This window comes from Oryza brachyantha, chromosome 7, assembly GCF_000231095.2.
Source record: "Oryza brachyantha chromosome 7, ObraRS2, whole genome shotgun sequence".
NCBI lineage: Eukaryota > Viridiplantae > Streptophyta > Magnoliopsida > Poales > Poaceae > Oryza > Oryza brachyantha.
This window is the reverse complement of record NC_023169.2, coordinates 17,944,644-17,969,760: the sequence shown is the minus strand read 5'-3', so window position 1 is coordinate 17,969,760 and position 25,117 is coordinate 17,944,644. Positions and strand designations below refer to the sequence as shown.

Sequence of the window (25,117 nt, the reverse complement as noted above, 5' to 3'; positions counted from 1 at the left end):
CATGTGTGAGCTCTAGCCCAAACTTGCACGAACTGCAGCGTCCCTTCCTCCTCCTCGCCTCTGCCTGCTTCTTCTCCCCAAGCAAAAGAAAAGAAATGAAGAAACTGCCAAAAAGCTGCAGCAGAAAAGGCGATGAAGACCAGCAAGAAAAAAAACAAAGCTGCTAACGACGTCACTCCATCTCGACCAAACTGGTTCATCACTAGTAGAAGTATCAATGTATCATTTGCCATCAATGCAGCTGCGGCCTTTTCGTTCTATCAAATGATGATGATGATGATCACATTTACTCCTTCTCAAGATCTTGCTGCTACTGGTTAATTAGCTGTGATGCTGATCGGTTAATCAGCCAGTCAGTAGTGGTGGTGGTGGTCGTCGTCGTCCAAGATAGGCAAGAGAGGAGAGGACGGAACGGAGGTTGCGTTCCAGTAGAAAAGGGAGAGCAACGGGCGAGATCGCGGCGGCGGCGATGGGGAGGAGGGCGGCGAGAGGAGGGTGAGGCTGTTCGTCGGCCAGGTGCCGCGCAGCATGGCGGCGGAGGAGATCCTCGCCGTCATCCGCCGGGCGGCGCGAGCCGACGACGCCACCGTCATCCGCAACCGGGCCACCGGCGCCTCCCGCGGTGAGTCTCGCCTCGCCTCACCTCGCCGCCGTCGCCGTTGCGCCCAAGACGATTGATTTGCTATTCGCATGTAATGATGTAAGTAGCTGAGAAGAAAAAGATTGGATTTTTTTTGTTCTTGTTGTTTGGCTCGAGCGTGCAGGTTGCTGCTTCGTGGTGTGCCCGTCGAGGGAGGAGGCCGACAAGGCCATCGCCGCGTACCACAACAAGTGCACCCTCCCTGGAGTACGTCCTCCATCTTGCATTCACCTGCAGCATTAAAAAAAATCACTCCTTTTTGTTTGGAATTGGAGATGTAATCATGGAGATTGGAAAAAAGGCTGTGCATTTTTGTGACTGAAATATGCCTAGTGATTTGTGTGGAATTAGCCAGGAACAGTTTATTTTCATCGAGATTATTTATCAAAAGGGAAATTTTATGAGATGAGATGATATGTGGCCTATGTCAAATTGTCAATTCTGTATTTCTGACAAGAGAAAAATTCTGTTCATGTCTCCTTAATCAGGCGTCCAGGGTAATGCAGGTAAGATACGCAGATGGCGAGCTGGAAAGATTAGGTATGGTTCGTTCAAAAACGCAATGCGTTTTGTATTCATGAGACCTTGGATAAGTACCTTGGATTTAGTTCTTCCTGAGACACTGTTGCAACCATGCTGATGCTGTACTCTCAAATGACTGCTGCTGAACTCGCAGATGCTGAGCAGAAGCTTTTCGTTGGCATGCTTCCGAGGGATGTGAAGGACAACGAAGTTTCTGCATTGTTTTCACAGTATGGAAGTATTAGACAACTGAAGCTACTGAGAAGTCCACAGAAAACAAGTAAAGGCACAACAACTTTGTGTGAAATACTATGATGCTTTTGGTGCTCACATCCTTGATTCGTGTGATTGTTTTAACGAAAAAAATGCTGCAGCCTGTGCTATTCTGGAATACGAAAGCAAAGAACACGCCAGAGCGGCCATTGAAGCTTTGAATGGCATGCGTGTGTTGTTCAATGTAAGCGTTCTTCCAATCTGAATCTTCTCTGTGGCTCTCCAGCCTGCACATTGGTTATGTTCCTGCAAACAAACAACAACTGCCAGTCATATCAAATTTGCTGAAGCAAACGACATTTCCTTTTCTGAACAGGGCATACAACTTCACTGAATTTTATAACAACTTTACTTTGCACGACATACATGCAGGGTTCAGATGCAACTTTGGTTGTCAAGTTGGCTGACACTGAAAAGGAAAGGCAAGCAAGAAGGGCACAGAAAGCTCAGGCTCAACCTTCTAAGCCCTTAGGAGTCAATCTTGTTCCCCAGCTACCCATATTTGGAGCACCAGATATGAGGTTTCTTCCTCCATATGATGTACTATGTTACAAGGTGATCTTTGATCCGAATTATTTCGTCAATTGTAACTGCTCAATGAATAGAAACACCAGAATTCTGGCATAGAAACTTTGGAACTGAAGATCTAGTGAATGCTTGGGCTATATATTTCTGATGTGGCTGTGTATATCCACACGTGGATATAGAGGCCAGATCCCTATCCATTATCTAAAAGATATATTTCTGGTACTGAACTCCCTGATATAGTACTAGCATTATGCATTATAGATAGCTAATGGATTTCCCTGCACAATTCTACGCGGGGCTAGTTGAATTGGATTTAATATACAACTCTTAGTTTCCATCTTTGTATGTGCAATTTTATTTTGTATACAAATAGATCTTAAAAAATACGATTGGATTTGATATGCACTGTAGATTCAATTGTATCTTGTATAGAAACCGTTCCAATAATTTGAACCATCGACGATCTAACGATGTAGATTTTTCCACTTTGATTAACTGGTAATTCTAATCCTCAAGAGTAAACATGGTGTCTTCTTTTATAGTCATCTTTATAATATAATAGATAGATTGATAGAAGTTGGGCATGATAATATAACTTCAGACATATTTCCTTTGTTCTCAAACTTCTCATTTATTACTCTGAGCTATGCTAGTTATCAAATCATGTAGTACATAAACTAAGCCAGGGCATAAGATGTATTCCGTTAAAGTGTAATAGAATATGGGCTGGCAAAAGCGTCACCTCATTGTGCAAAAGTGTGCTTATGGAGTTATGGGAAATCATCAGATTATTGTTGAGCTGATGTGCCTATCAAGATCCTTAGTTACATTCTGTTTAGCTATTGGTTTGTGTGGTGGTTAAGTCAGTACTAGAAACTAAACACAGCTAGAGCTACTATGTTCCTTTCTGAAAACAAAAGGCTGTACTCTACAAAACAAACTTCTCTCCCCCTCCCTCTTTCTGTAGAAATCACACTCTTTCTAATTCTGTCAATCATACATGGTCACTATCAGACTGAAGGAACAACGGATCCAGAATTGAAAGATCTAATGAAGATGACAAACAAACTTGAGATGCTAGTGACTGAGCTCAAGAGAGTGGTGAACTTATTAGAGAATCGAGTTACATATAATGATCCAATACTGCCAAATCAACATTCTCACTTATCTGTAGAGCATGACGAGAAGCAAGATAAGCCTAACGAGTTTGATTCCAAAACATTAGAGGTAACACCCTAACACTGACCCATCTTTTCTGTTATTCCCAATCTTTCCTTCTTTACAGCAGGACTGCCTCAAATGCTACGCTAGGACATTGACTCTTATCTCGTCCACGTTAGTATTAGCTCATTTTATAAGCGCATGTATAAAGATAGAGTCCGGTATGGTTTCTTCATTAATACAACAAAATATATTTTTATTACTCTTATTTTCTTTTAATCTATCCCATGCAACAAAATTTCTTTAAATAAATGCTAAGAGTCGACTATAAGCCTTCTTTTTTCTCTATGTCATCATATTTGCTCATGTGCCAATGAAAAGAGTCAGCTAAATAATCGTCATCGTACATGTTCTCATTTCCAAAAGATTAGAGCTTGTTTCCTGCTAGTAGAACTTTGGCCGTAGTAGTGTTAACTTATTTTCAGAGTTGTTTACTGGATGATAAAATTTTTCATATTGTTATTTGACTTGTGATTCTACTACCAGAATCACAAAGCATGTTACATGGATAATAAGATAAGTATTGATCCTACTTGCTCATTGCAATACAAATTCTTTCGATCAAACATATAGTAATGCTGTAAATTGCTGTAGAGAGCATTCTACAGAACTGACTATTTCTTAGCCCCTGGGCACATCTTTTACGGTGGGTATTTCTCTTCTTTAACTTGTGTAATGTATCATTATATTGTCTCCAGATGAAATTGAGGTTTGCATACAAACTTAACTTTTGCAGGTACCAGGGATTATGTACACACAAAGAACCCATTGTAAAACCAAGCATCCTACAGCACTATGTACCCACATGTCAATCAAGGAAATTTACTTCAGGGACTCAACACAAATATACTTCCAAGAACAGATCCTAAAATATCCAACTTGATTCAATCTGCTGGATACATAAAACCTCCTTTCCCTGATTTGACAGGTCTTCAGTACCCAGTATCATATGAAGGTGCCTTAGTGGGAGATAGACCACAGTATTTGTCTGACTGTTTGATAAACATTCATAGCAATCATACCTCATCTGCAGCAAAGAATAAGATCGAAGGTTAAGAAAATTTAAGCTTACTGTATCATTTAAGATGCAATTTCCAAAGTCGGTTAGCTGATTGATCATTTTACTTGTGCAACCCTCAGGACCTCCTAGGGCTAATTTATTTGTCTATGACATCCCTCAAGAATACGGTGATGAAGATCTGGCAAATCTATTTCATGAATTTGGTAGGATCCTGAGTACAAAAGTTTTCATTGACAAAGCTTCTGGTGTCAGTAAATGTTTTGGTAAAAAGCACTGCCAACTCTGTATTTTGCATAGTTACTACAATAAGAGTCTGTGGTATGTATTCATGATATGTTCCTTTTCTGTGCAGGCTTCGTTAGTTATGACACACCAGTATCAGCTCAGGCTGCTATCAGGAGGATGAATGGCTCACAGATAGGTGGCAAAAAGCTCAAGGTACAGCTCAAGAGGGAAGCATGAATGTGACAGCCCAGTTAACATATTGTGGAACTATGATATCTGGATATTGTAGCTCAGAGAGTACCATCCTGCATAGTGAACAAGGCAATGCAGCAGGATATGGAAAACCATAGAAGTAGCTATGACAAAGTTGTTCATTGTAACTATTTAAGATCGCCAGAATTTATAGGCACAGTTCTCCTGTAGCATATACACAGCTAATGCATATGAACATGTAACTGAATCTGGCATTGAGTTAAGCTTCAGGTAGTTTTAATGCAAAAGAGAAAAGAAGGCATCCAATTGCTTTGCATCATCAACTGCACCATTTGCAAATGGGGTCAATAGTTGGATCTAAATTTTGCTCGGTTAGGTTGAACTGCCATTCTGCTTTCAAAACAAGAAATTTTACGGTTCTTAAAAAAAATATCTGAACATACCAACTTTTGTATAAAATTTTAGTACCTCTAGGTACTTTCTCAAGGATGGTTAAGAAAAAAAACTTTCAAAGCATACCATATAGATCTCTTCGGGAACCTCTGGAAAACATGCCATATTTCTCATGTGCTAAATAGTGTAGCAAGTGTTCTGCATTCCCTACACATGAAGGATGGGAAAACCAAATGAAGGACAAAATTTATCTAGCTAAGATTTTAAGAATGGGAAAACCAAATGAATTCTCTACCACTTGACATACCAAGTGAGCAACAGGGCAAGTGAAAAAACATATGCCCATTTTCTTTTGCAGCAATGAGCAGTAATTATTTCCCTTTTGTTTTCTTGTAATGCAGAAAAATATGATTGTTGGAAGAATTATTTTCTCGCTCAACTAACACAGATAAGTTCTAGTGCTAAGTAAAATTTGAAATATATATCGATACTTGATAGTTGGAAAAGACAGAAAATGAAATGATTTTTTCAGCATGAACTTCAAACCAAAATAGCATAAGAATTTTACTATAGTGGTGATCTGAGGACACCTCTTCAAACTTCAAAAGTTTTAGCTATAGCCACAATTGTACTCAAAGCCATTTTATACAGTGGGCTATTAAAACATTGTTTTAGCAACCAAACATCTCCACTTGACCTGAAAGCAGGCAAAGCTTAGATATCAGGTAATATCAGCTTCACTGCACTACAAAAAACAGATAATAATTATTTGATTCTATAAATTTATTTTAATAAAAAAGTTGGTTGTTGGAATTTTAGAAGTTTGACTAAATCTTATCTTACATAATAAATATTTTTGGCCGGAGTGAGTAGCATCTAAAACAAGTTTAAACAATGATTTGATTTATGTCGTAATCTAGCGAACACATCATCCGTCCATGAACTTCTTTTCCATCAATGCCATCTTTCCGGTGACTCTAGATAGCACCAAATCGAAAGCCAAGATCCTAATGTTTGGTCATTTTTTTTGTCAGGAACTAGCACACGTACCGGAAATCGTCACAGATCGGGTGGCTCCCCCACCGGCACAGATGAGATGACAGGCGCAGCACCAAAGATCGAGATCACCCAGCCATAATCCTCCACCAAAGCAGATCAGATCCATGGCTGGCTGCTTCTTCCTGTGGATTCATCATGCCAATTGCCAGCCACGCAGCCGGCAAGGCGGAGACCAGGAGGCCTCCTCTCCGGCGACCCACGCAAGCAACTGCCCGCCATGGCCGGCGATGGATGGACGATGTCGGTGGATTTGGATGGGGGCGGGGAGGGGAGTTGGTGGCGATGCGAAGCAGCCGTGGTTGTTTCCGGCTCAGCTGGAACCACGGCGTACTCCGGCGGCGGCGACCACGCCGGCGGCGGGGAGGTGTAGCGGTCGGAGCTCGCGCTGACCGTCCGATCGATATTGCACGGCTGCGATCGGCCCAACTACTCACCATAAAAAAAACTCGTAGGAATTAGCTAGTGCATTTCAGGCGCCTTAAAACTTATAAATTTTTGGTCACCTGAAAATCCACACATTGCTAGTTCATTTTAACTGTGGTTTTGTTGTTAAAATGTGGCTTTACTTTATTTTTATTTTGAAAAAAACGTATGAAGTTTTGTAAATTTTGAGTTCTAACTTTACTTATGTAGTTCTATAAAATTTTAGTGGTTAGAATATTTTGTTTTTCGTTCTAAGGACATTGTTTACAGATAACTAACAGGGGAGTACGAACCATTGTATTATCATTTAAGGGATGAGAAATCTATACACTCCCTAGAAACTAATTTTAAGTCATGTTTGCATTTCTCCAACTCCTGATTTTCTTTTTTATAAAATAAAGTTTGTTATCTAAAATAAAATGATCAAGTAATCTAAGTCTAAAGTGTAAACAAGACATCTCACACCAACAACCTTCATTGAGCCCTCAAAAAGTACTTTCGAGTTGGAACCGTATCAAACGGGACCTGAGAAACCGCGTTTTTAATGCTTTTATAACATAAAAACTTTGCAAAACACATTATATTGTATATTGTATATTGTATATATGATTTTCATGTGCCGTTACAAGTTAATCCGGGTTTAACTTGATCAAAGAAAAGTAAGAAATCTGATAGCAACCATCTGTGGAATGAATATGATGTCCATTTCATCATGGAATTAAATGGAATGGATTCTTCTTTGCGCGTTCCGCTTTGCTTGATAGCAGCAGCTAATCTTCAGTAGGATCAGTATGTATAAGAGTAAAGATATCAAGTTGATAGTTGACAGGATCCATCACTCTCCTTTTGAATACAAAGGAGATATTTTATCTCTTTCGAAACCTTAGCAAAATCTGACTCCAACCTTGATGGGTCACTATAATCTTGCCGGCCTTAATCAGGCGATCAAATATGTGATATGAATTGCTGCAGCAATGTAAAGCTGGGTGATTGTTTGAGTTTTTCTTTTCTTTTTTGGAAAAAGGCAGATTGCATATTTGCAAACGAAAAATATTTATTTTATTTATATTCTTAGCGATCCAAAAGTCAAGACTGGAGAATCAACTTCGGTGAAAAAATATTTAAAATTAATTTTAAATTTAAGGTTAAAAATTTAAATTTTACCTTATTGTCATAAATATAAAAAAAAGATAAGGTATGGCATTGCAACATCCTGAAGACAACAGTTAGAAAGGAGATGTACGCTCTTATCTTATGTTTAAACTCTCAACTTAAATTTTGACTTTTTAGCATTAAATTTTGAGTTAATTTTAGAATATTTTAGTTTATCTTTTAGCATTTACTTTCATATTGCTAAAAACACATATATAAAAATTTTATTTATATATTATTTTCTATTTCTAAATACATCGTTTGGTCTTTTCCGTAAAAGTGACAAACCATGACCCCCGTAACTTGACCGGCGCGTGCGTTCACTTTGCTAAATCCACGTATCGAAAGTCAAATGTCATAGGATACAAGTCCGTATTTGACATGCAGATGAATCCACTAACCATGAACGCAGTAGAAGTTGTTTCTGAACTTTTTGCTGCCAACTTTAGCCGCGTGATGGATCCGTCCCAAATCGACAAAAGCCGTCCATCCTTTTCCTGCTTTTAACCCTCCACACGTCCAAGACTTTTCTGCAAGAACTTGTGGTGTAATACTTGTAATTACCGTCAGAAGAAAGCTCTGCTGCCAGCTGCAGATGTGAGTGCCGTCAAACCATTAGCTACTGTCAGAAGATGTCAATTTGTCAAAATCCAAACAAAAGCAGAGCAGTAGCAGCAGATGGATTGAGACGTTCATCAGTTGAAATCAAAATTTTTATTCTTAAATTTAGAGCAGATTTTAGACGTTCTTTTATCATATTTTATTTTTCAGTCTTAGTTATTAGAATATTTATAAATTATTTTTTATTTATAAATATATTGTTAGTTAGTGTGGTGCTGCATCCGTCGGTCGGTCCAAGTCTCAGTACGGCGCTATTGCTGTTTCTTTCTTTGCTGCCACTGACTCGGAGATGATTGACCTGCACTGCCCTAGACGTTGATTGCACGCACACGGCAATACCTGCATCTCGGTCCAGAATTCTATGGATTTGGGTTTCCTACGGTCCTCGTTCAAGTGGAAAACAACCGTGCTCGTTCCGTCCGAAAACAAAAAAAAAAATCCAATTTTTAGATATTCAAGGGGTCATTTTTTATAGAAAAAAGTCATACGGTACATTTGCAAACGAATGTAATTTATACATTAAAAATTATATATATGTATACTTAGTGCTCTAAAGGCAAATAATATGTAAAAAAACATCTAAAATCAATATAAATTTTAAATTTTGGCTTATAAAGGATAACATGACTGCCGGAATCAAAACCAAGAGTTGGGTTTTTCTAACACAAAGAGAGTACCTTTTCCGTCTAAATCAATTTTTAGAATTTAAGTTTTATCTAACATAAACCAAACCCTATATTCTTGCTTGCCCTTGATTCGTAATCAAGAAATTTTATTCCTTCACCATCCCTACTACATATCAATCCATACTAATTTTGCTATTGATGTATATTTGTTTGTTTTGCCACTCTCTTTCTTTTTCTTGGGAAGCTAGATACTCTATTTTTCTCCCTCCTTGCTCTCTCCAGTCCCTCTAAATTTCCTGCATTTAATTTTCTACAAACTATAATAAACATTCTAACTTATTTTATTTATTAATAAGTAATTCGGGTTCACAATCAGCATAAGCGAAATGATAAGCATGATACCTCAACTCTGAACAAGAGTACAATACTATTAATGTTATACTAATCTAATGTTCCATATTTGCAGAGAAAAAGAAAGAAGCGTTGAGCGGCCAACCACATCCAAAATCTCTACTCCTATAAAAAGGAGCAGTGGTGGTGGGACGGTGAATTTATTGTCTACCTATCATCAACTCCTTCCTATTTTTTAAAAGAAAAAATAACTAATTTTAATAACATGCTAATAATATGTTTTAATAAAATTCCATGGTAACGTAAGGACGATATGCGAGTGGAGCCAAAAGTTCAAAAGAGTGGACGTCATTTGGCTTCTAGAAGGGAATAGCGCACGTCAAAGCTTCTAGAAGGGCTAGAGCAAAGCAGCAGACAGCAAAGGCCGCGTGTTTCGCAATGCAGCTTATTCCTTCTAGAAGCTCCTTAACCCACCAGGACATGAGAAAATGATACGCGCCATAATTCCATTCACCTAATCTCTTCATGTCGATCTTTTCATATAAAATGAAATTAATTCTGGGATTTGCCTTAGATAAGCTATGGATAATTATTTGATTAAACATGATTTGATTTGATTAAACACAAGATGACTAACTTAAATAGCGATTGTTTCGCCTTTTTATATAAAAAACCAAACAACATATTCGTAAACGAAAATAATTTATAAATAAAAATTTTATTTATGTATTCTTAGCACTCTAAAAGCTAAGACTAAAAAATTAAACTTTGATAAAAGAAAACTTAAATCAACTCTAATTTAAAGTTAAAAATTAAAATTTTAGTTTATAAGTATAAACAGCAGCGAAAAAACGAGGGTGATGGACTGATAACACCTGTTGCTAAAAAGGTTGGCGAGAATTTGCATCCGATGTTTCTACCCAATAGCTTACAAGCTGTATATAATCTCCTGCTAATTAAGTACATGGACTTTTAAAATGTTTCGCGGTACAACTTATTCCTTCTAGAAACTCTTAATCCACCAGGACAAGGGAAAATCATAGTATGCTCCATAATTCTATATCACCTAATCTCTCCGTGTCGATAGATCTTCAGCTCCCGCTATTAAGGACATGTTGAACGTAGAGTCGACGAGGAACTTTTATCTGATCCACGTCAGCAAGAAGATCATATTTTATAAACGTAAATTGTATAGTTGGGTATGATTTCGTTATTAATACAATAAACTTTTTATTACTCTTATTTTCTTTTAATTTATCTCATACAACAAAATTTACTTAAATAAATGCTAAAAGTCGACTTTAAGCCATTGTCATGTATAACGACTTTTCTCTCCGCTTCTCTATATTTCCTCAGCATCAGTAAATTTGCTTATGTGACTAATAGTAGAGTCAGCTAATAAACACATTTATACGTGTACTTAGATGTACTTTAATATTTCCATGAAAAAAGAAGTATTCAAACGACTAATTCCTGACTAGATTTTCTTGATTTTGACTGAAATTTAGCGGTACAGCACGTACATAGCATGACTTTTTTTTCAAGGTGATCGAAGACTTCGTCGGAGATTAGCAGTCTGAAACAAGCACATTAATTGACTAATTAATTTACCGGTCAAACGAGGTGTTTCTAGAATTGGTGGACTCGTAGTGATTTGTTACATGGCACGATGGCAATAATTTTGGGCACGAATTAAACTGATTAATTTAATTTCCGCGTGAATGTTGCCGATTTGGCTGGTTAAATTACATTGGTCGTGCACTGTTTTGTTTTCAAATTATTGACTGGACCATAATTTCGTGTGGAGGTAATCAGGTATAAACTGAGAAATGCAAAACATGAATTTACCTACCGTATTAAAATGTTACGCTGAAATAAAAATACCTTCACCGATTAACAATATTTAATATTGAGATTATTAAGATTAGTACTCCCAATGTTAGATAGGTTATTTAACATAGACTAAAAGATGTCAAAAGCTTTTATTTTAGTTGCGTCGGTGGGTAATTTTTGAATTTTAAATTAATTAGATTCTTTTTTAAGCATCCGATTGGCTCTGAAATTATTATAATAATTAAAATCATAAAAATTAGTGCATAAATGTTTTTAGTATTATTTATCGTAGGGAGTGTATATATGTGTGTTTTAAAAGCGAATGCAGTTATATGTCATTTCATACGTATTTCTTGTAACGGAGAAAAGAAACACTAATTTGTTTGCCTAGCAGATCTTTAAAATGATAGAAAGTGTTGAATTCCCCGTCTATATGGAAGCACATGGTTTGATTCCATCCATCAGGATTTATCTTATGCTTATGAGTTATGAGTATTACGCACATCTAAACTAGACAGACTTCTAATTAATAAGGTTTTAGTAAGACTAGATATTTGGCATTGATCTCTATTTCTTTAACTGAATTTGTGATTGTGATATGCACAGTGGTGGTGTGTAGGCGTGTATCTTAATCCATGTAATCAAAAAGATGCACTCAGCTTAACAATTCAAATATGATGATAAAATAAAATAAACGGGACAAATCTTAATCTTACTAAAATATCAAACTCTAGAAGATTAACATTGATCAGCTGGCTTAGCAGCATCGGAACAGCAGACAGAAACATCAGCATATATAAAATTTCAAATTAATTTGAGATACTTGCAAAATATTACTCCTCATTTCTACTACACTTTGTGTACGCGAGGAGTTTGGCTATAAATACCAGCGTTTACGAAACCGTAGATGAAGCCGTTACCGCCAGTGGCACGGTTATCACGCGGTAACAGTAAAAACCACGATAAAATTACTTTAAATGAATTGAATTCAAACTACATGATCTCCGAGCCTTGTGCATAATTTTAGACACCAAAATCATACGATTTTGGACGATTACCATGTGGTTTGTGTCCAAAACCATAGTCTATTTGGTCTGAGGAAAATAAAATTGAGGAAATCCTAAAAAGTTTTACTTTTTGAAAAAATATAAATAAATACTATGATATATTTGGTACATGGAGTACGTATTAGTCAGTAAATAGAAAAATTCGGCATGACGTGTGCTAACTGATTTCCTAAATGATAATTCCATTGACCAATATACAACACACTTAAAATCTAAATTCATACATGTACCATAATACGATATAATTAATAGAAGGTTTATATTGTATACTATATAAATATTATTGTGTCCATGAAGAATCATAAAATAATACTACAACTAAATATTATTCATGACACCGATAGAGAGATATAAAGGGTCACAAATATATGTGAGAATATGGCGCGCATGCTTGTGGTCTCCTATAATGTCTGAAAAACTATAGAAAAATAGGAAGTAGGTATTATGGAGAAAAATATGATATGGTCTTCCTCAAATATTTATTTATTTCCCCTTGCTTAGTTGGTTCTGGTTTAGAATTTGATCGAATTATTATTTTAAGAAAATGTTGGTGCCAAATTGCTTTACAAATACATATCTATTCCCAGAAATTTTCATGATTTTTTTCCTACAATTTTTTTTCAAAATTTCAAATTTGGTCAAATTTATAAGGATGCTAAACCGATAGCATGCTCTCGCCGAGACACCGGCCGGTTGCCGCGGTAACGAAACCCTGATAAATACCAACTGCTTCCATCAATGTGACCCGCCTCCTCCCCCTCGCCTCCGATGGCCACCGTGCACCCGCCGCCGCTGATCCCTCCGCCGCCGCAGTTCGCCCCCCTCCCGAGACCCCGCGCCGACGACGACGACAGCGACGGCGAGAGCGTCGCCGAGTCGTGCCCGTACCCGTGTCCCCGCCGCCCGGCGGCGTCGGTGGAGATGGAGGAGGACGACGACGACGGATGCAGCAGCTGCGTAGAAGGAGACGGATCCTGCGAGCTGCGGCTCCAGGGAGACGACGACGGCGGCGGCGGCGAGGAGGAGGCCATCAGCGAAGGTGGCGTCTGGTGGACGCAGCTCACGGCTCGTGATCGCGAGCTGCTGCGGCGGAAAGGGACGGTGGAGGTGGTGGTGGAGGCGGAGGCGGCGGAGGAGGACCCGAAGCGCGCGGCGGCGAGGCGGGAGGAGGACCGCAAGTTCTGGGAGGACTGTCTCGCGTCAGGGTATCCATGAACGCGACTGCGCGAGCTCGACGAAGACGACGACGAGCTTGTGAGCAGCACAAAGCGTATGCCTCCTCTGCTTTTTTTTTTCCTTCGAATTTCCTTGTACAGCCATTGAAATCTTAAACATTTGCTGTTCTATCTGAAATCAGTAGAGCACGCTTATCAATTTCAAATTCAAAATTTTCAGCTTTATGGTGGTGTTTCTTTTTATGAAATTTTAGAAACATTATTTTTGCATTAGATGAGAAGCTTTTATGTATAATTGTTTTTGCATGAAACATGCGAGCTTGAAAATCGTGCCAAATCCATAATCAGAAGAGAAGGCTCACCTTAAACAATTGTTTATTCTTCATAAATGAAATCCCCTCATTTTTAAAAAAAATTAAATGTACAAATCACAAAAGAATAAAAAAGGGTACAATTGATACTGATTATTTCAAAAAAAGAACTCTTTGCAAGGCAGTGGGATGCCAACACATCAGGTGAAACTCCCTTTCGATGTCCATCTAGCAATTTAATGGCGAAAAGGACTTACTTTTTTAGTGGAAGCTTCGCCAAATGCACTAATTAATCACATAGTGATTAGTGAGTGTGTGGCTGCCTGTGCCTGGTAGTTAAGCTACTAGGTTGACTGGAAGCTTTTCTGGTCAAAGATTTCCAGTAACTGCAGTAACCAACTTATGCAAATACTAATTCGTATCAAATTATCACTATGAAACTTACTGTGAAGTAATCCCTGTTCAGATCTGGGTTTGGTGTGGAAAGCGACCTAATCAAAGGTTAAATGTGTAAAGTGGTTGCTTGTCCAGAAAAGCGAAGGTTTATTTATCAATTAGAATCTGCATCTACATCTTTTTAATTATTTTTCTTCTCCTAAATTAGTGGCCAGCAATGGAGTACTAGAGGTAGCTGTTGAGGTTCTTTCTGAGCTTTACAGATATAATAATGGCTTGTGATTCACACATGTGAGCATCATCGGTGCAAAACCCAAACCCGAAATGGCATAACAGACGAAACTCACATTTGACAATGACAAAATAGCAAATTTCTCCATCAGTGCTTGTGGTACAGAACAGCTGCATTAGACATTCAGAGCTTGCAAAATTCAGCACTAAATTGCCAAGGTTTCCTGACACCGTCTCATTTTTCATTATATTGCTAGTACAATGTAAGCAGTAAGGATTATAGAAGGTTAGATGTGATCTAAAGGCAAAAGGCAAGAGGGCACTGTCCAATTCTGAATTTGATGGCACCCTTCTCATTGCTGCTTTGTAATTAGCAGACACAGGTCAGCATTTCATCAAAGGAAAGTGTCCTCTGAGCCTGATTGAGCATCTAGGACCACATTGAGGAGCAGATAGACAGCTACTGATGTAATATTAATTGTCATCTGGTACAACCAAAACTCCAAAAGCAACAGGCGTTTTTGTTTCCGTCTTGAGATTCTTTTGCTCAATACCAAAAGAAATACAGAACAGGATGGTTTTGGTTCAGCAAGAGAAGCCAGTTTTCTCATCGGCAGAAATCAGACTGAATTAAAAAAAAAAACTAGACATAGTACAGATGTTCAGTAGCAAGAAAAGATTTTATTACCAAAACAACAACAGGTGATAAATTATTTCACATGCCGACTTGATGAATGATATGTTACTAATTATTTCAGTGTTAAATGGAATTAGTTGGCGTAAAAAAATTTCTAGCTGAAACAACACCAGCTGAACTGGCATGCCAATTGGCAGTACGCTGCCTTATTGTATTTACTTGTGATCGTGATACCTTTCAGCTGTTCTTGAGATTATTTTCTATGGTTTACCATTCAACTGGACTTTAGCTAGCTTCTCCCCACTTTCTTCGGCGCCTTCCACCTTCTTGCCAGGAAATGACCTCCCACTACTTGTGACAAGGTCCTTGATGGCTGCCTGAATATCCTTATCGTCCAACAGCGACTCCAATGTCACATGTACCCCTAAAAAATAGAGGGGGGAAGTTAGATGCAAGCAAAAATAAACACCTTTATGGGTGGCTAAATTTACGATGTGGAACGTGCAAATTTCATGTGGGATTTGGGATACGTCGCTTTAGCATTGAAAGATATGCCATGGACCATATGAAAATGGTAGTATCCTACAAGTTTGTCCTCCGAGGTATTTTTTATTCATCTGTAGCTAGGAAGATAGCATATCATTTGGTCATGTAGACTATCAGCATGAAAGAAAAAAAAGAATGGTCTTGTTGACAACAAAATAGAAAAACATGCTGAACTGGTGCATGTTTAAGCTTTCAACATCATGAAATTGGTCTAAAAGGCCTATTGCTCAAACCAGACAACAAATTAAACAGGCCTATTGTCTTTTTATGGTGAGCATATTGCTTTATTCTAATTAATAGTATGGATTTTGCTCATCAGAAGGCATCATCCAATAATAGCTAATTCTCTTTCTAAGTTTTTATACACTTATTAATACCTAATTTTAGTGAAGAGGGAAATAATAATGATATTTTTTTATTTTTTTTATAGAGAAGGGTTTTTTTTTACCCGGCCCCCAAATCCACTCGGATATATGCAGCCATTTTGTACCTAATCTGAAATTCATGCTCCTATGGAAATTTAAACCCAAGACCTTGGGTGCTATTCAAGTCACTGCAACTACTAGACTACATGCTTTTTTACTGAGGGAAATAATAATGATATGAAAATTCAACTTACGGAATCTCCAATAATGCTTTGGGTTAGTTGGATCATTGATTGTTTCCTCTGGTGCTGGTCTTGTGGTGTACTTGTCTTTAAGTGCAAGCAGGTCCTGACAAATAAAACACCCCAAGAATATTCATCTACTTTATTCTGTATTGATCTATGATACTCCATATAAGTTAATAAGCGAAGTTATGTACCTGCAATGGGAAGATTGCCCACATTGACGGTGCATCAAAATGCTGCTGAACAATGAAGTGTACTACTTCTGGGGTGCAGCGAGAGGGTGGCTCATCATCGCTGCCAACTACAGTCTTGTAGAAGCGGCTTCTTCTCCCTGCATCTTCTTCCCACCAAGCACGTAATGTGGAACAATCATGACATGATGGAGCACAAACCTGAAATGTTATCGCACGAAATTGACATCTAACTGAATAGCTTCTCCAAACTATTTTCATTGTGCCATATACAACCTAAGTATATGTGCATCTGAAGATATGAACATAATATTACAACTAACAAGAGGGAAACACACCGTCATGTAGCTATACTGAGATGGAATACCAAATTCCAAGTTTGATTCACTAGGCATTCTCTGGATACGCAATCCAATCAATCCAAGTTCTTGCATAACCTGGATAAAAAAAATGTTATTTATGAGCATAAAACAAACAGTAGCTGTTTATTAGCATGTCCAGGAAGACGTCATACAGGGTGAACACAGGCAGGGATAAGGCCAAGATCTTCTCCACATGCCAACATATCTGATGAGTTCAACAGCACAGGCAGAGTCTTCAATGCATTTTCACGCCAGAGATTCTCCTGGCGAGCAAAGTAGTAGTCGTAGTACAATCTTCTGAGGACATTTTTGCTGTAAAACAATGCTTGGTTAGTGCTCATTGCCTCAAAAGTTGGGTGCTACAGTAGTTCATACTTTTCTTGAGAAGGAACTGCCTACTATATAATAGTACCATTTCTCTCAATAAAGAACTGCCTACTAGAGAAGAACAGATGCAAAACAATAATAATGTGGTAGTGGCGATAGAGTAGAACTAAGACGATTCTGGACAGAGAGGAGCAGTATATAGCAAAGTATAACATCGGAATGATTCTGAGCTGTTAGCCTGTTGGACTAAATACTTCATTAGCACTAACTAGCCTGAAGAATTTAAAGAGTAAATCGCAAGAATGTAGATCAAGGCCTTCTCAGACATGAACATAGAGATAGAAACAATTGTAGTTAAAGAAAATCAACATTACCTATGTTCATCTAGATCCCTAAAACTTGAAGTATCTTCCAGGTTGAAACGGGGATAAAATTTCGTATTGTCCTCTGGATCTCTAATGAGGACTATATTCTGCAGAATTAAAAAATATATTTTTAAATGATTTCAAATATTTTGGTTCAGAATTTGAAATAATATTTTTTTTATATATATTAAGAACGATAGGGTTAGGTTAGGGACAGTTGTGGCATGGACTACTATATGAATTACCTGTATTAGATCGAACAAACCACGCCGAATATTGTCTTCTTTCTCTAGCCAGAGTGATTTTTCAGAGCTGGTCTTAAGCTTTGAGATTATCTTTTTCTCTGTGTTGCAGTCCTCTTTGAACTATGCACGTGTGAAAAAATAAATTACAAGAAAAATTGAAGGTGATGTAATGGGAAAACGGCAGTGAAGACTGAAGAGAACACACGGCTGATATGAAAAGGAGAATTATGTACTAAAGCCTAAACTAATAACAATTTACTGACGCCATGCAGTCTTGAGTAGGAGATACCTTTTATGAAAAGTGAATATAACTGATTGCATTACCTCATAACATTGTTTCTTGTACTCGTTTAGAAAGTTGGCTGCAATTACTGTCCAAAAGGATCCAAATATCTCCTGAAACAGAATAGAAATTTCATGCCGGTGCCCAGTTTTTTTTCCCTGAAAAGAAACGTATGGCACATCGTTTTAGAAAAACAAACCTCCAGTATTTCCTGACGAATATAAGGGCGGCTCATTCTATCAAAATCCCATAGGCCTTCATTAAGAAGCTCTTCCTGAAAGTCAACATAGGAACAGGTCAGATAAACTACTCAGGCTCCCTGGACCCTTTTATGTTTTGTTTAACAGATACAAAAACTAACCTGACTGAGAGGAATTGAAGGTCTAAATTTCCCAGCTAGACCTGTGGCTGCATGATCTGGAAGCTCCCATATCCTAAAAAAACCCAAGATATGGTCTATCCTATATGCAGTGAAGTATTTTGCCATCTGCATCATGGTAACTGGAAATAAATAATGACAACAAAAGATGGCCCAGTCACTCAGGAGAAAATCAGTGCTATCAAATAACCTGTGTCAGCCGAGCTCTCCACCACCCATAATTATCCTTTGACATCTCCTCCCAGTTATATGTAGGAAAACCCCAATTTTGTCCATTTTTGTCAAAATAATCTGGAGGCGCACCAGTAGCTGTATTCATGCGAAATAAAGTGGGGTATACCCAAGTATCCACACTATTCCTGTCAACACCAATAGGTAAATCTCCCTTCAGAATAACTTTTTTCTTCCTTGCATATGCAGCTGCCTCTGACAACTAACATGAAGGGAATAATATCAAATGTCAGTGAATACATTCTCAAGAAAAAAAAACTTTGAATGCAGATCAGAGTGACAAAGACAACGAGGATACTTACTTGCATGTATAGATGGTACTGGATGTAGTAATGAAAACATATAACGTCATGGTGCAATGTACCTTCAGAAACAAGCTTGTCAAGCTGAAAGAAATTACAGAAAAAGCCATGACTTAGTACTTGAATATTTTCCCATATGTGGTCTCACCTATTAGAAAAAAAACTAAACCAAATGATGGGACTTTCATTAAAAAAATATTAGCGTGTTATACTGATCACACCTTCTCCTTAGAAAACTGAGAAAAACGGCCCCACTGGCTGTGGTCTGATGTCTCAAAGAAGTCCCGTAGAAAACAAAATGCAGCATATGGTTTCAACCACTCCTATTGGAACATGGAAGGAAGGCAGTCACAGTAAGTCTTGAAGAATGTATCAAGTACATTGACTAAACAAAATGTTCACAAACAACTAAATATACCTCATTTTCAGATAAGAACTGCTTGAACGAACTGGAATTTAGTACTTTGTCTTTCTCTAATTTGAATATTTTTCTTGCTATCGAGAGCTTTGTGGCCATCGCTGCCTCATAGTCAACGTCCTGTTTAAACATAATTTTCGAACAACGGGATGTTAGATTTATGCAAACAACAGAAGCACTAGCTGCAGTATATTAATTGCATAGTCATCTGATTTTAAGATTAAGAGCTTTTTTAACATCCTTGAAAAAGTATCTTAAGGTACCACATTTTTACACTGAAAAATATGATACCTTGAGGTAACAAAATTCTGCACTAAAATTTTTGAGATTTGCTCCGGTCCAACAAAAAGTACCTCGAGGTACCAAATCATTTCTCACCATTGGATCGAAACAAATCTCAAAATTTTTGGTACCTCAAGGTATTTTTTAAGGATGATAAAAAAATCCTAAGATTAAACATAGCTAAATAGCAGGGCAGGAGGTGCATGTAATCCAACAGCAGGCCAGCAACTGCATTTGGACTTTTTACCCTACCAGTTACATAGGGTAAATTAATGATGCTATGCATTTGATAATATCTCTACCTTTTTGTCCAACTGCTGCTTTGCCCGTGCAATCTCGTCCTGGAAAAAATAAAGAAACCATGAGTACCAGATCAAGTGAGAATGAACTCATTCAAAAGCAAGTGAAATTTTGAAATGAGAAGGTAACATAGACAACGACAACAATGAGTTAATATGAAGGTGTAACAAAGGTATACCTTAATATCCCCTGGAATTGCATCTGAAAGCGCTTGTACTCTCAGGTATAACGGGTGCAACGCAAACACAGAGAGCGAGCTGTAAACCAACATGTAGGGCATTATTTCTGTTCAGATATTGTTCTTTTTATTTGAAGCCAAAGCACGGGGAATCAGTCCATATTACTGGTACCTGTAAGGATATGAATCCCACCACATCCCATGAACTGAAGTATCATTGATAGGAAGAAGCTGAACAAGATGAAAGCCTGAATTGACTGCCCAGTCAACAAGAAGTTTAAGATCAAGGAATTCTCCAACACCAAGGTCCTCACTTGACCTGATTGAGAACATAGGTACAGCAACACCTGCACCCCTCCATGGTGATTCCTGGTAAAACCAAGTGATGAATTAGTCCTACTCATCGTTTTCTTATCATCAATTGGGAATCCTCAGATCTTACCAAAGCATCAGATACAGTGGTTCTTTCTACCAAGTATTCAATAGCGTTACTTTTTTAGATAATAGATTCAATAGTATTACTGCAAGGTGAATATGACTGATTGCCTAAAGCGTCATAGCAAAGCTAACGAGTGCCAGAAAAAGAAAATGTCGCTAAGTTCCCGGTCCCGGCAGGCTCAATGGCAACAAATGTATGCAATTATAAGCATATTTTCAGTGTACTAACTGCAGTTGCATACATTACCCGGAGAGCACCATCAGACAAGAGGATGTATCTGGACGGCTTGGGTGATGATAGATCCACATCAACCTCCCTGTTTGGACCAAACTCCAATGAAGAGACTCCTGCTTCACTAATTTTACAGTATTTATATGTGAGATATTGTTAAGGGCAAGACAATGGTCAACAGCTGAAATGGTGACTCCTTCAGAAATAACAGTATGAATATCTATACGATAAATCTATATGAAAATTGGAAATTAGGGGTACACATTTGCGCAAGGATATTTTACTGGGAACTCAGATTTTCGCAACAGACAATTTGCTTTCCAGATGGAATCTCCAACATATTTAAGCTTGAGGCCATCTTGAGTTCGCCAATTTCCTAATTGAGGATTACTTCCTGTGACCACGACCTAAAGTTTGATGTCAGCAATAGTTACGGAGTATAGAAGTATAACTATTAGTCACAATGCGATAAAGATCACCAAATATAAACTGTACAAATAACACTCACCGTAGAGCCAGCTCCAAGCCGGGGACAGCTAATAATAAATTGAACAACAATATCTGTTGAGGAAAAATTTAGGGACGATGAGTTAAAAAAGTGAAATGTTGTCCATGCTTGGGTTGATATGTAAATCCATGTGCATGTGAGAAAACAATCAGCACACCTAGACCGAAATGTAACTAATTGATTATGCTACATTGATTCTCTATTAGTGGAATACTCAGTCTGTTCAAAAAAAAAATCAGTTTTGACCTTGAGATTCTAAGTTTTGACCTACAACAATTTTAGAATAATCAAATTATCGAAGGTGTACCATTACATTTGCAATTGAATGTACTTCAATAGTATCACATATTTAAACATATCCACATTGATGTTGTGTAGAAAATAACAGCCAAATTTCATCTATTCTCGATCAAAACCGACAAATTTTCCTGATAGGGAGTGTCAAGAGGAAGTATCAGATATATGTAGATTGACGACTTGACTTTATTCCATCTGTGTTACATTTTTCTTACCTTCAGAATCCAAACTTTTGTTGAGGGATGTAGACTGCAATTCTCTCTTAGCATTTTCAGTTCCACTGAAAATGACATTCTTGAATGCACTTCGAAGGAAAAGAGCTTCAGAAGCATCCTGAATTCAAACCACAACTATTATTAAACCATGGTACATAACATGAAGACTGTACGACTTACAACTTACAAGCAACCACACCAGATGACCATACAGTAGAAAGATAACACATTCAGCTAAAATTGTAATGACAGATAGTGCTGCTGCTGCTACTAATGTTTCTACAATGCACCAACATACCCTAACAAGTAAGACGAAAAATTCAATAAGTACAGGAAATTCTTAATTGTACCTGCCACCAGTCACGTATCTCAACGACGTCTCCATCCTGAATACCCTCTGGAAGCACTAATTTCCTTTTCTCCCCAGACTCCGATCTCAGAACGTTCTTGTTGTCATCCACTACATAATAATTGTATTGACAGCTGAAGCCAGTAATGACAGAAACACGGCCACACCAGATTAGCTCATTTCCCTGATGAACAGGACTGAGAGACAATCCTTGCTTGACATTCCAAGATCCAAGTGCGGGCTCCGATCCGGCGACGAGAAGACTCTGCCCCCATTGCGTGTAGTACGGTAATTTGAAGATCAAAGTCACTGTATTCAGAGATTTCTTCCCGGACGATGACCCCAGATTAGCCATTTCTTCCAAACAGACAGAAACGGGCAGGGAAGTGAGTAAGCTGAATCATGAATGAACAAAGACGAAAGATTTTCACAAGCATCATCTCCCTAAAAAAATCAATAGACCATGCAGAAAATGAGTGGTTCCAGGATGCATGCCTGTGAGGCCAATCCATATCAATTACTGTTCATGCTTCTACCCCACCCCTTCCCCATTTCTCCAATAAGACAAAGTGCTCAAGATTCAAGTATCAGTATCCCTTTCCATTTTGCCATGAAAAAAAAGGTAGAACAGATTCGAAGAATCCAAGAAATTCCCCCACATTCCCGTGTCTCCCGCACTCTCCAACTTTTCCCGTGGGCAATGTCACACAACCCAACAAGAACTAAACAAGCAGCAACAGCTCAGCATCCAATCCCATGGCAACGCATCCGCGGGAAAGAAACCGATAAGGCATCGGGAGTTACCTCACGCCGCGGCCAAGAACGGCGGCAATGGCGGCGACAAACGAAGGAGAGAGCAAGCACGAGGAGGGGAGGCAATCAGCAACGGGTGGAAGAAGAAGAAGAAGAGGACACCGAGCAGAAAAGGGCGGGGCCCCGTGGGATGAGGACAGCGATGGCGAGGTCGAAGGCGACGTCTACGACGGGCAGCGAGCGGAGTGGCGAGCCTCGGAAAGCGCCACCTTTCGATGCAACTGCAGCGCGAGAGCCGCCTAAAAAAAGGGAGCCTTTTTTTTCTTCTCACCTCCTCCTCCTCTCTCGGTCGATCGATCCGGAGCTCCGCACGGAACGCTTCCAAATTCCTAAATTTGAGCCCAGCCCCCGTTCGATTGTGCGGCTGGGAGAAGACGAAGCCGAAGACGAAGACGATGACGGAGCCTCTCGCTGACACCGCTGAGGCCGTGAACACGGCGACACGTGATGACGCAGCGAGCGGCCGCGACAGCAACGCTATGCCGTCTCGACGCAACGCAGTGCAACTTGCAGGAGATTCAGATCTCTGCGTCGAGTGGCATTGCAGACGGTGTGGGTGACGGAGAGAGAGGGAAAGGCGAGATTTTTTTTGTGTCTCCCGGTGAGATTTCCAGCTTGTGCGGTGCAGGGACAGCGATCGCATCAGAAAGATCTGAGCTGAGAGAGTGATTAGCACGGCCAGAACCACGGAACTTTTTTTTGAGCCTAGTTAATCCGTCGTTAGCATATGTTGGTTACCGTAGTACTTATAGTTAATCATGTATTAATTAGGCTTAAAAATTCGTCTCAAGATTTCTTCCATAACTGGATAATTAATTTTTTATTTATCTATATTTAATACTTTATTTAGATGTCCAAAGATTTAATGTGATATTTTTGGAAAAAAATTAAGAAACTAAACCAGGCCTCATGAGAGTGATTGTGGTGTGCGACAAATCTGGGCTGTAATTCTGAGCTGAGCATTGATTTGGAGGCTCAAGATGCAGATTAATTTAGTTTAGTTTTTTTTGCCATAAACAGCAAAACTGAAACTTGGACAGTGCGGATTCCGGGAAATGAATGCACGTGTTTGGGGGTAATACTCTATGTTATCCTTGGCGGCAAGAGTGCTTGGAGAGATCCGTGTGTAGGTCTGGACAAATTTGGTTGCGTCGTTGTCATCGTCATCGTCCCCATGGCTATTCAGAACTGGAGTCTAATCAAGTATTACATCCGTTACAAAATACAGTTATTTTAGCCATTTTATTTTATTCTAAAATAAATTTGTTTTAATTGTTTTAAAGTTTGTAAAAGAAAAGGTAAATACATTGATAATAGGTAAAGTAGATTATAATTTTACAAAGATTTAATAAAGTAGATGATGTTTTAGTCTTTTATAGTAGTTTTTATATCGTTAAAAGAAGTTATTTCGTGACGAAGTCAGCAGTCTGCTCTGCTCCATCCAGTCGTTTTTACCTAGTAATAATAATGGCAGTTTGGAAGTTTGGATTCGAATTCGCCATTGTTTTGGAAATTCACGGCGCAGCAGTCTTGTGTACTGGGGCATTTAACTTTTTGTCACTCTTAGAAGTAACACGTAACATATTTATCACTTGTTGTCTATAGCACGTGGGTCCTCATGTGTCTATGATATGTAGGTTCAATAGTAAATATTGTTAGTGTTATTTCTAAAAATGATAAAAAGTTAATTTTTCCTGTGCGTACTACGTTTGATGTATGTGTGGTACACCTGCACGGGGAGAGCGAGCGGTGCGGTGGTCGTGCGTGAATTAATTGGGCTGGGCTGGGCTGGGCTGGGCCGTGCGCGGCGAGGGTTTGTTTGGCGATCAGCCCACTGTGCGTACGCGCAAGTGCTAGGCCCAACGGCCTGTTGTTGTTACTCCTTGCATGGAAAACGAGCACATAAAAACACAGACCCACACACACACAAAAAAAAAATGTCTATTTTACTCTCCAAACTAATTGATTGGAACACAGTCTCTCAAACTGTTTTTTTGGCTTACTTTACTCTAAACTATTAAAAATAGTTCACTTCACTGCTTAATAACATTTTTCATTGTTGCAACTGTTAATACAGGTTGCATTCAAAGCTGAATTTTTTAAGCCATATCATTATCAAAGTTTAAAAATATTTTTAATCTTGTCCTAACTATTTGAATCTAAGGTGCTTCCAACCTATATAAATAGTTTAAAAATTTCTAAAAGATTAGTGACACGTAAATTGCAATGCATCTATCACTCTACCAAAATTTCAGTGCAAACTATGACTAATTTCAGTGTAAAATGAGCCCAAAAAAATAGTTTACGGGGCTCAGTGCTCCAATAAAA

The 25,117-nt window shown here is 38.5% G+C and overlaps 2 protein-coding genes and 1 pseudogene across 3 annotated transcripts; 2 read left to right on the top strand and 1 right to left on the bottom strand.

Moving 5' to 3' along the window:
- Positions 1–102: 102 nt before the first annotated feature.
- Positions 103–4,960, top strand: LOC102721099 (annotated as a pseudogene). The gene is made up of 10 exons (XR_001550649.2): positions 103–622; positions 765–847; positions 1,129–1,180; positions 1,317–1,442; positions 1,537–1,619; positions 1,808–1,990; positions 2,978–3,190; positions 3,921–4,235; positions 4,325–4,468; positions 4,558–4,960. The product of XR_001550649.2 is annotated as an RNA-binding protein BRN1-like (transcript).
- Positions 4,961–12,860: 7,900 nt separating this feature from the next.
- Positions 12,861–14,898, top strand: LOC102720817. The gene has a single exon (XM_015839641.2). The coding sequence runs from the start codon at positions 12,937–12,939 to the stop codon at positions 13,381–13,383; it is 447 nt and encodes a 148-aa protein (XP_015695127.1). The 5' UTR covers positions 12,861–12,936; the 3' UTR covers positions 13,384–14,898.
- A 49-nt stretch (positions 14,899–14,947) lies between these two features.
- Positions 14,948–23,078, bottom strand: LOC102722230 (4-alpha-glucanotransferase DPE2). Its single transcript, XM_006658011.3, has 23 exons — positions 22,781–23,078; positions 21,978–22,333; positions 21,628–21,745; positions 21,116–21,168; positions 20,887–21,014; positions 20,623–20,752; positions 20,110–20,306; positions 19,938–20,016; positions 19,762–19,800; positions 19,178–19,297; positions 18,981–19,082; positions 18,760–18,843; positions 18,417–18,659; positions 18,209–18,334; positions 18,047–18,121; positions 17,889–17,960; positions 17,565–17,684; positions 17,329–17,426; positions 16,780–16,939; positions 16,604–16,702; positions 16,269–16,466; positions 16,084–16,177; positions 14,948–15,342 (listed from the first exon to the last, which is right to left on the bottom strand). The coding sequence occupies exons 2-23, from the start codon at positions 22,329–22,331 to the stop codon at positions 15,179–15,181; spliced, it is 2,853 nt and encodes a 950-aa protein (XP_006658074.1). The 5' UTR covers positions 22,332–22,333; positions 22,781–23,078; the 3' UTR covers positions 14,948–15,178.
- Positions 23,079–25,117: the final 2,039 nt, after the last annotated feature.

What these genes read in the sequence shown, in the direction of transcription:
- LOC102720817 (XM_015839641.2), top strand. Translation starts at nt 12,937, where the DNA reads ATGGCCACCGTGCACCCGCCGCCGCTGATCCCTCCGCCGCCGCAGTTC.
- LOC102722230 (XM_006658011.3), bottom strand. Translation starts at nt 22,331, where the DNA reads ATGGCTAATCTGGGGTCATCGTCCGGGAAGAAATCTCTGAATACAGTG. An exon ending in CTCAGTTTTCTAAGGAGAAG is followed by an intron (nt 18,844 to 18,980) that starts GTGTGATCAGTA and finishes AATTTCTTTCAG; the next exon opens with CTTGACAAGCTTGTTTCTGA. An exon ending in TTCGTCAGGAAATACTGGAG is followed by an intron (nt 17,961 to 18,046) that starts GTTTGTTTTTCT and finishes ATTCTGTTTCAG; the next exon opens with GAGATATTTGGATCCTTTTG.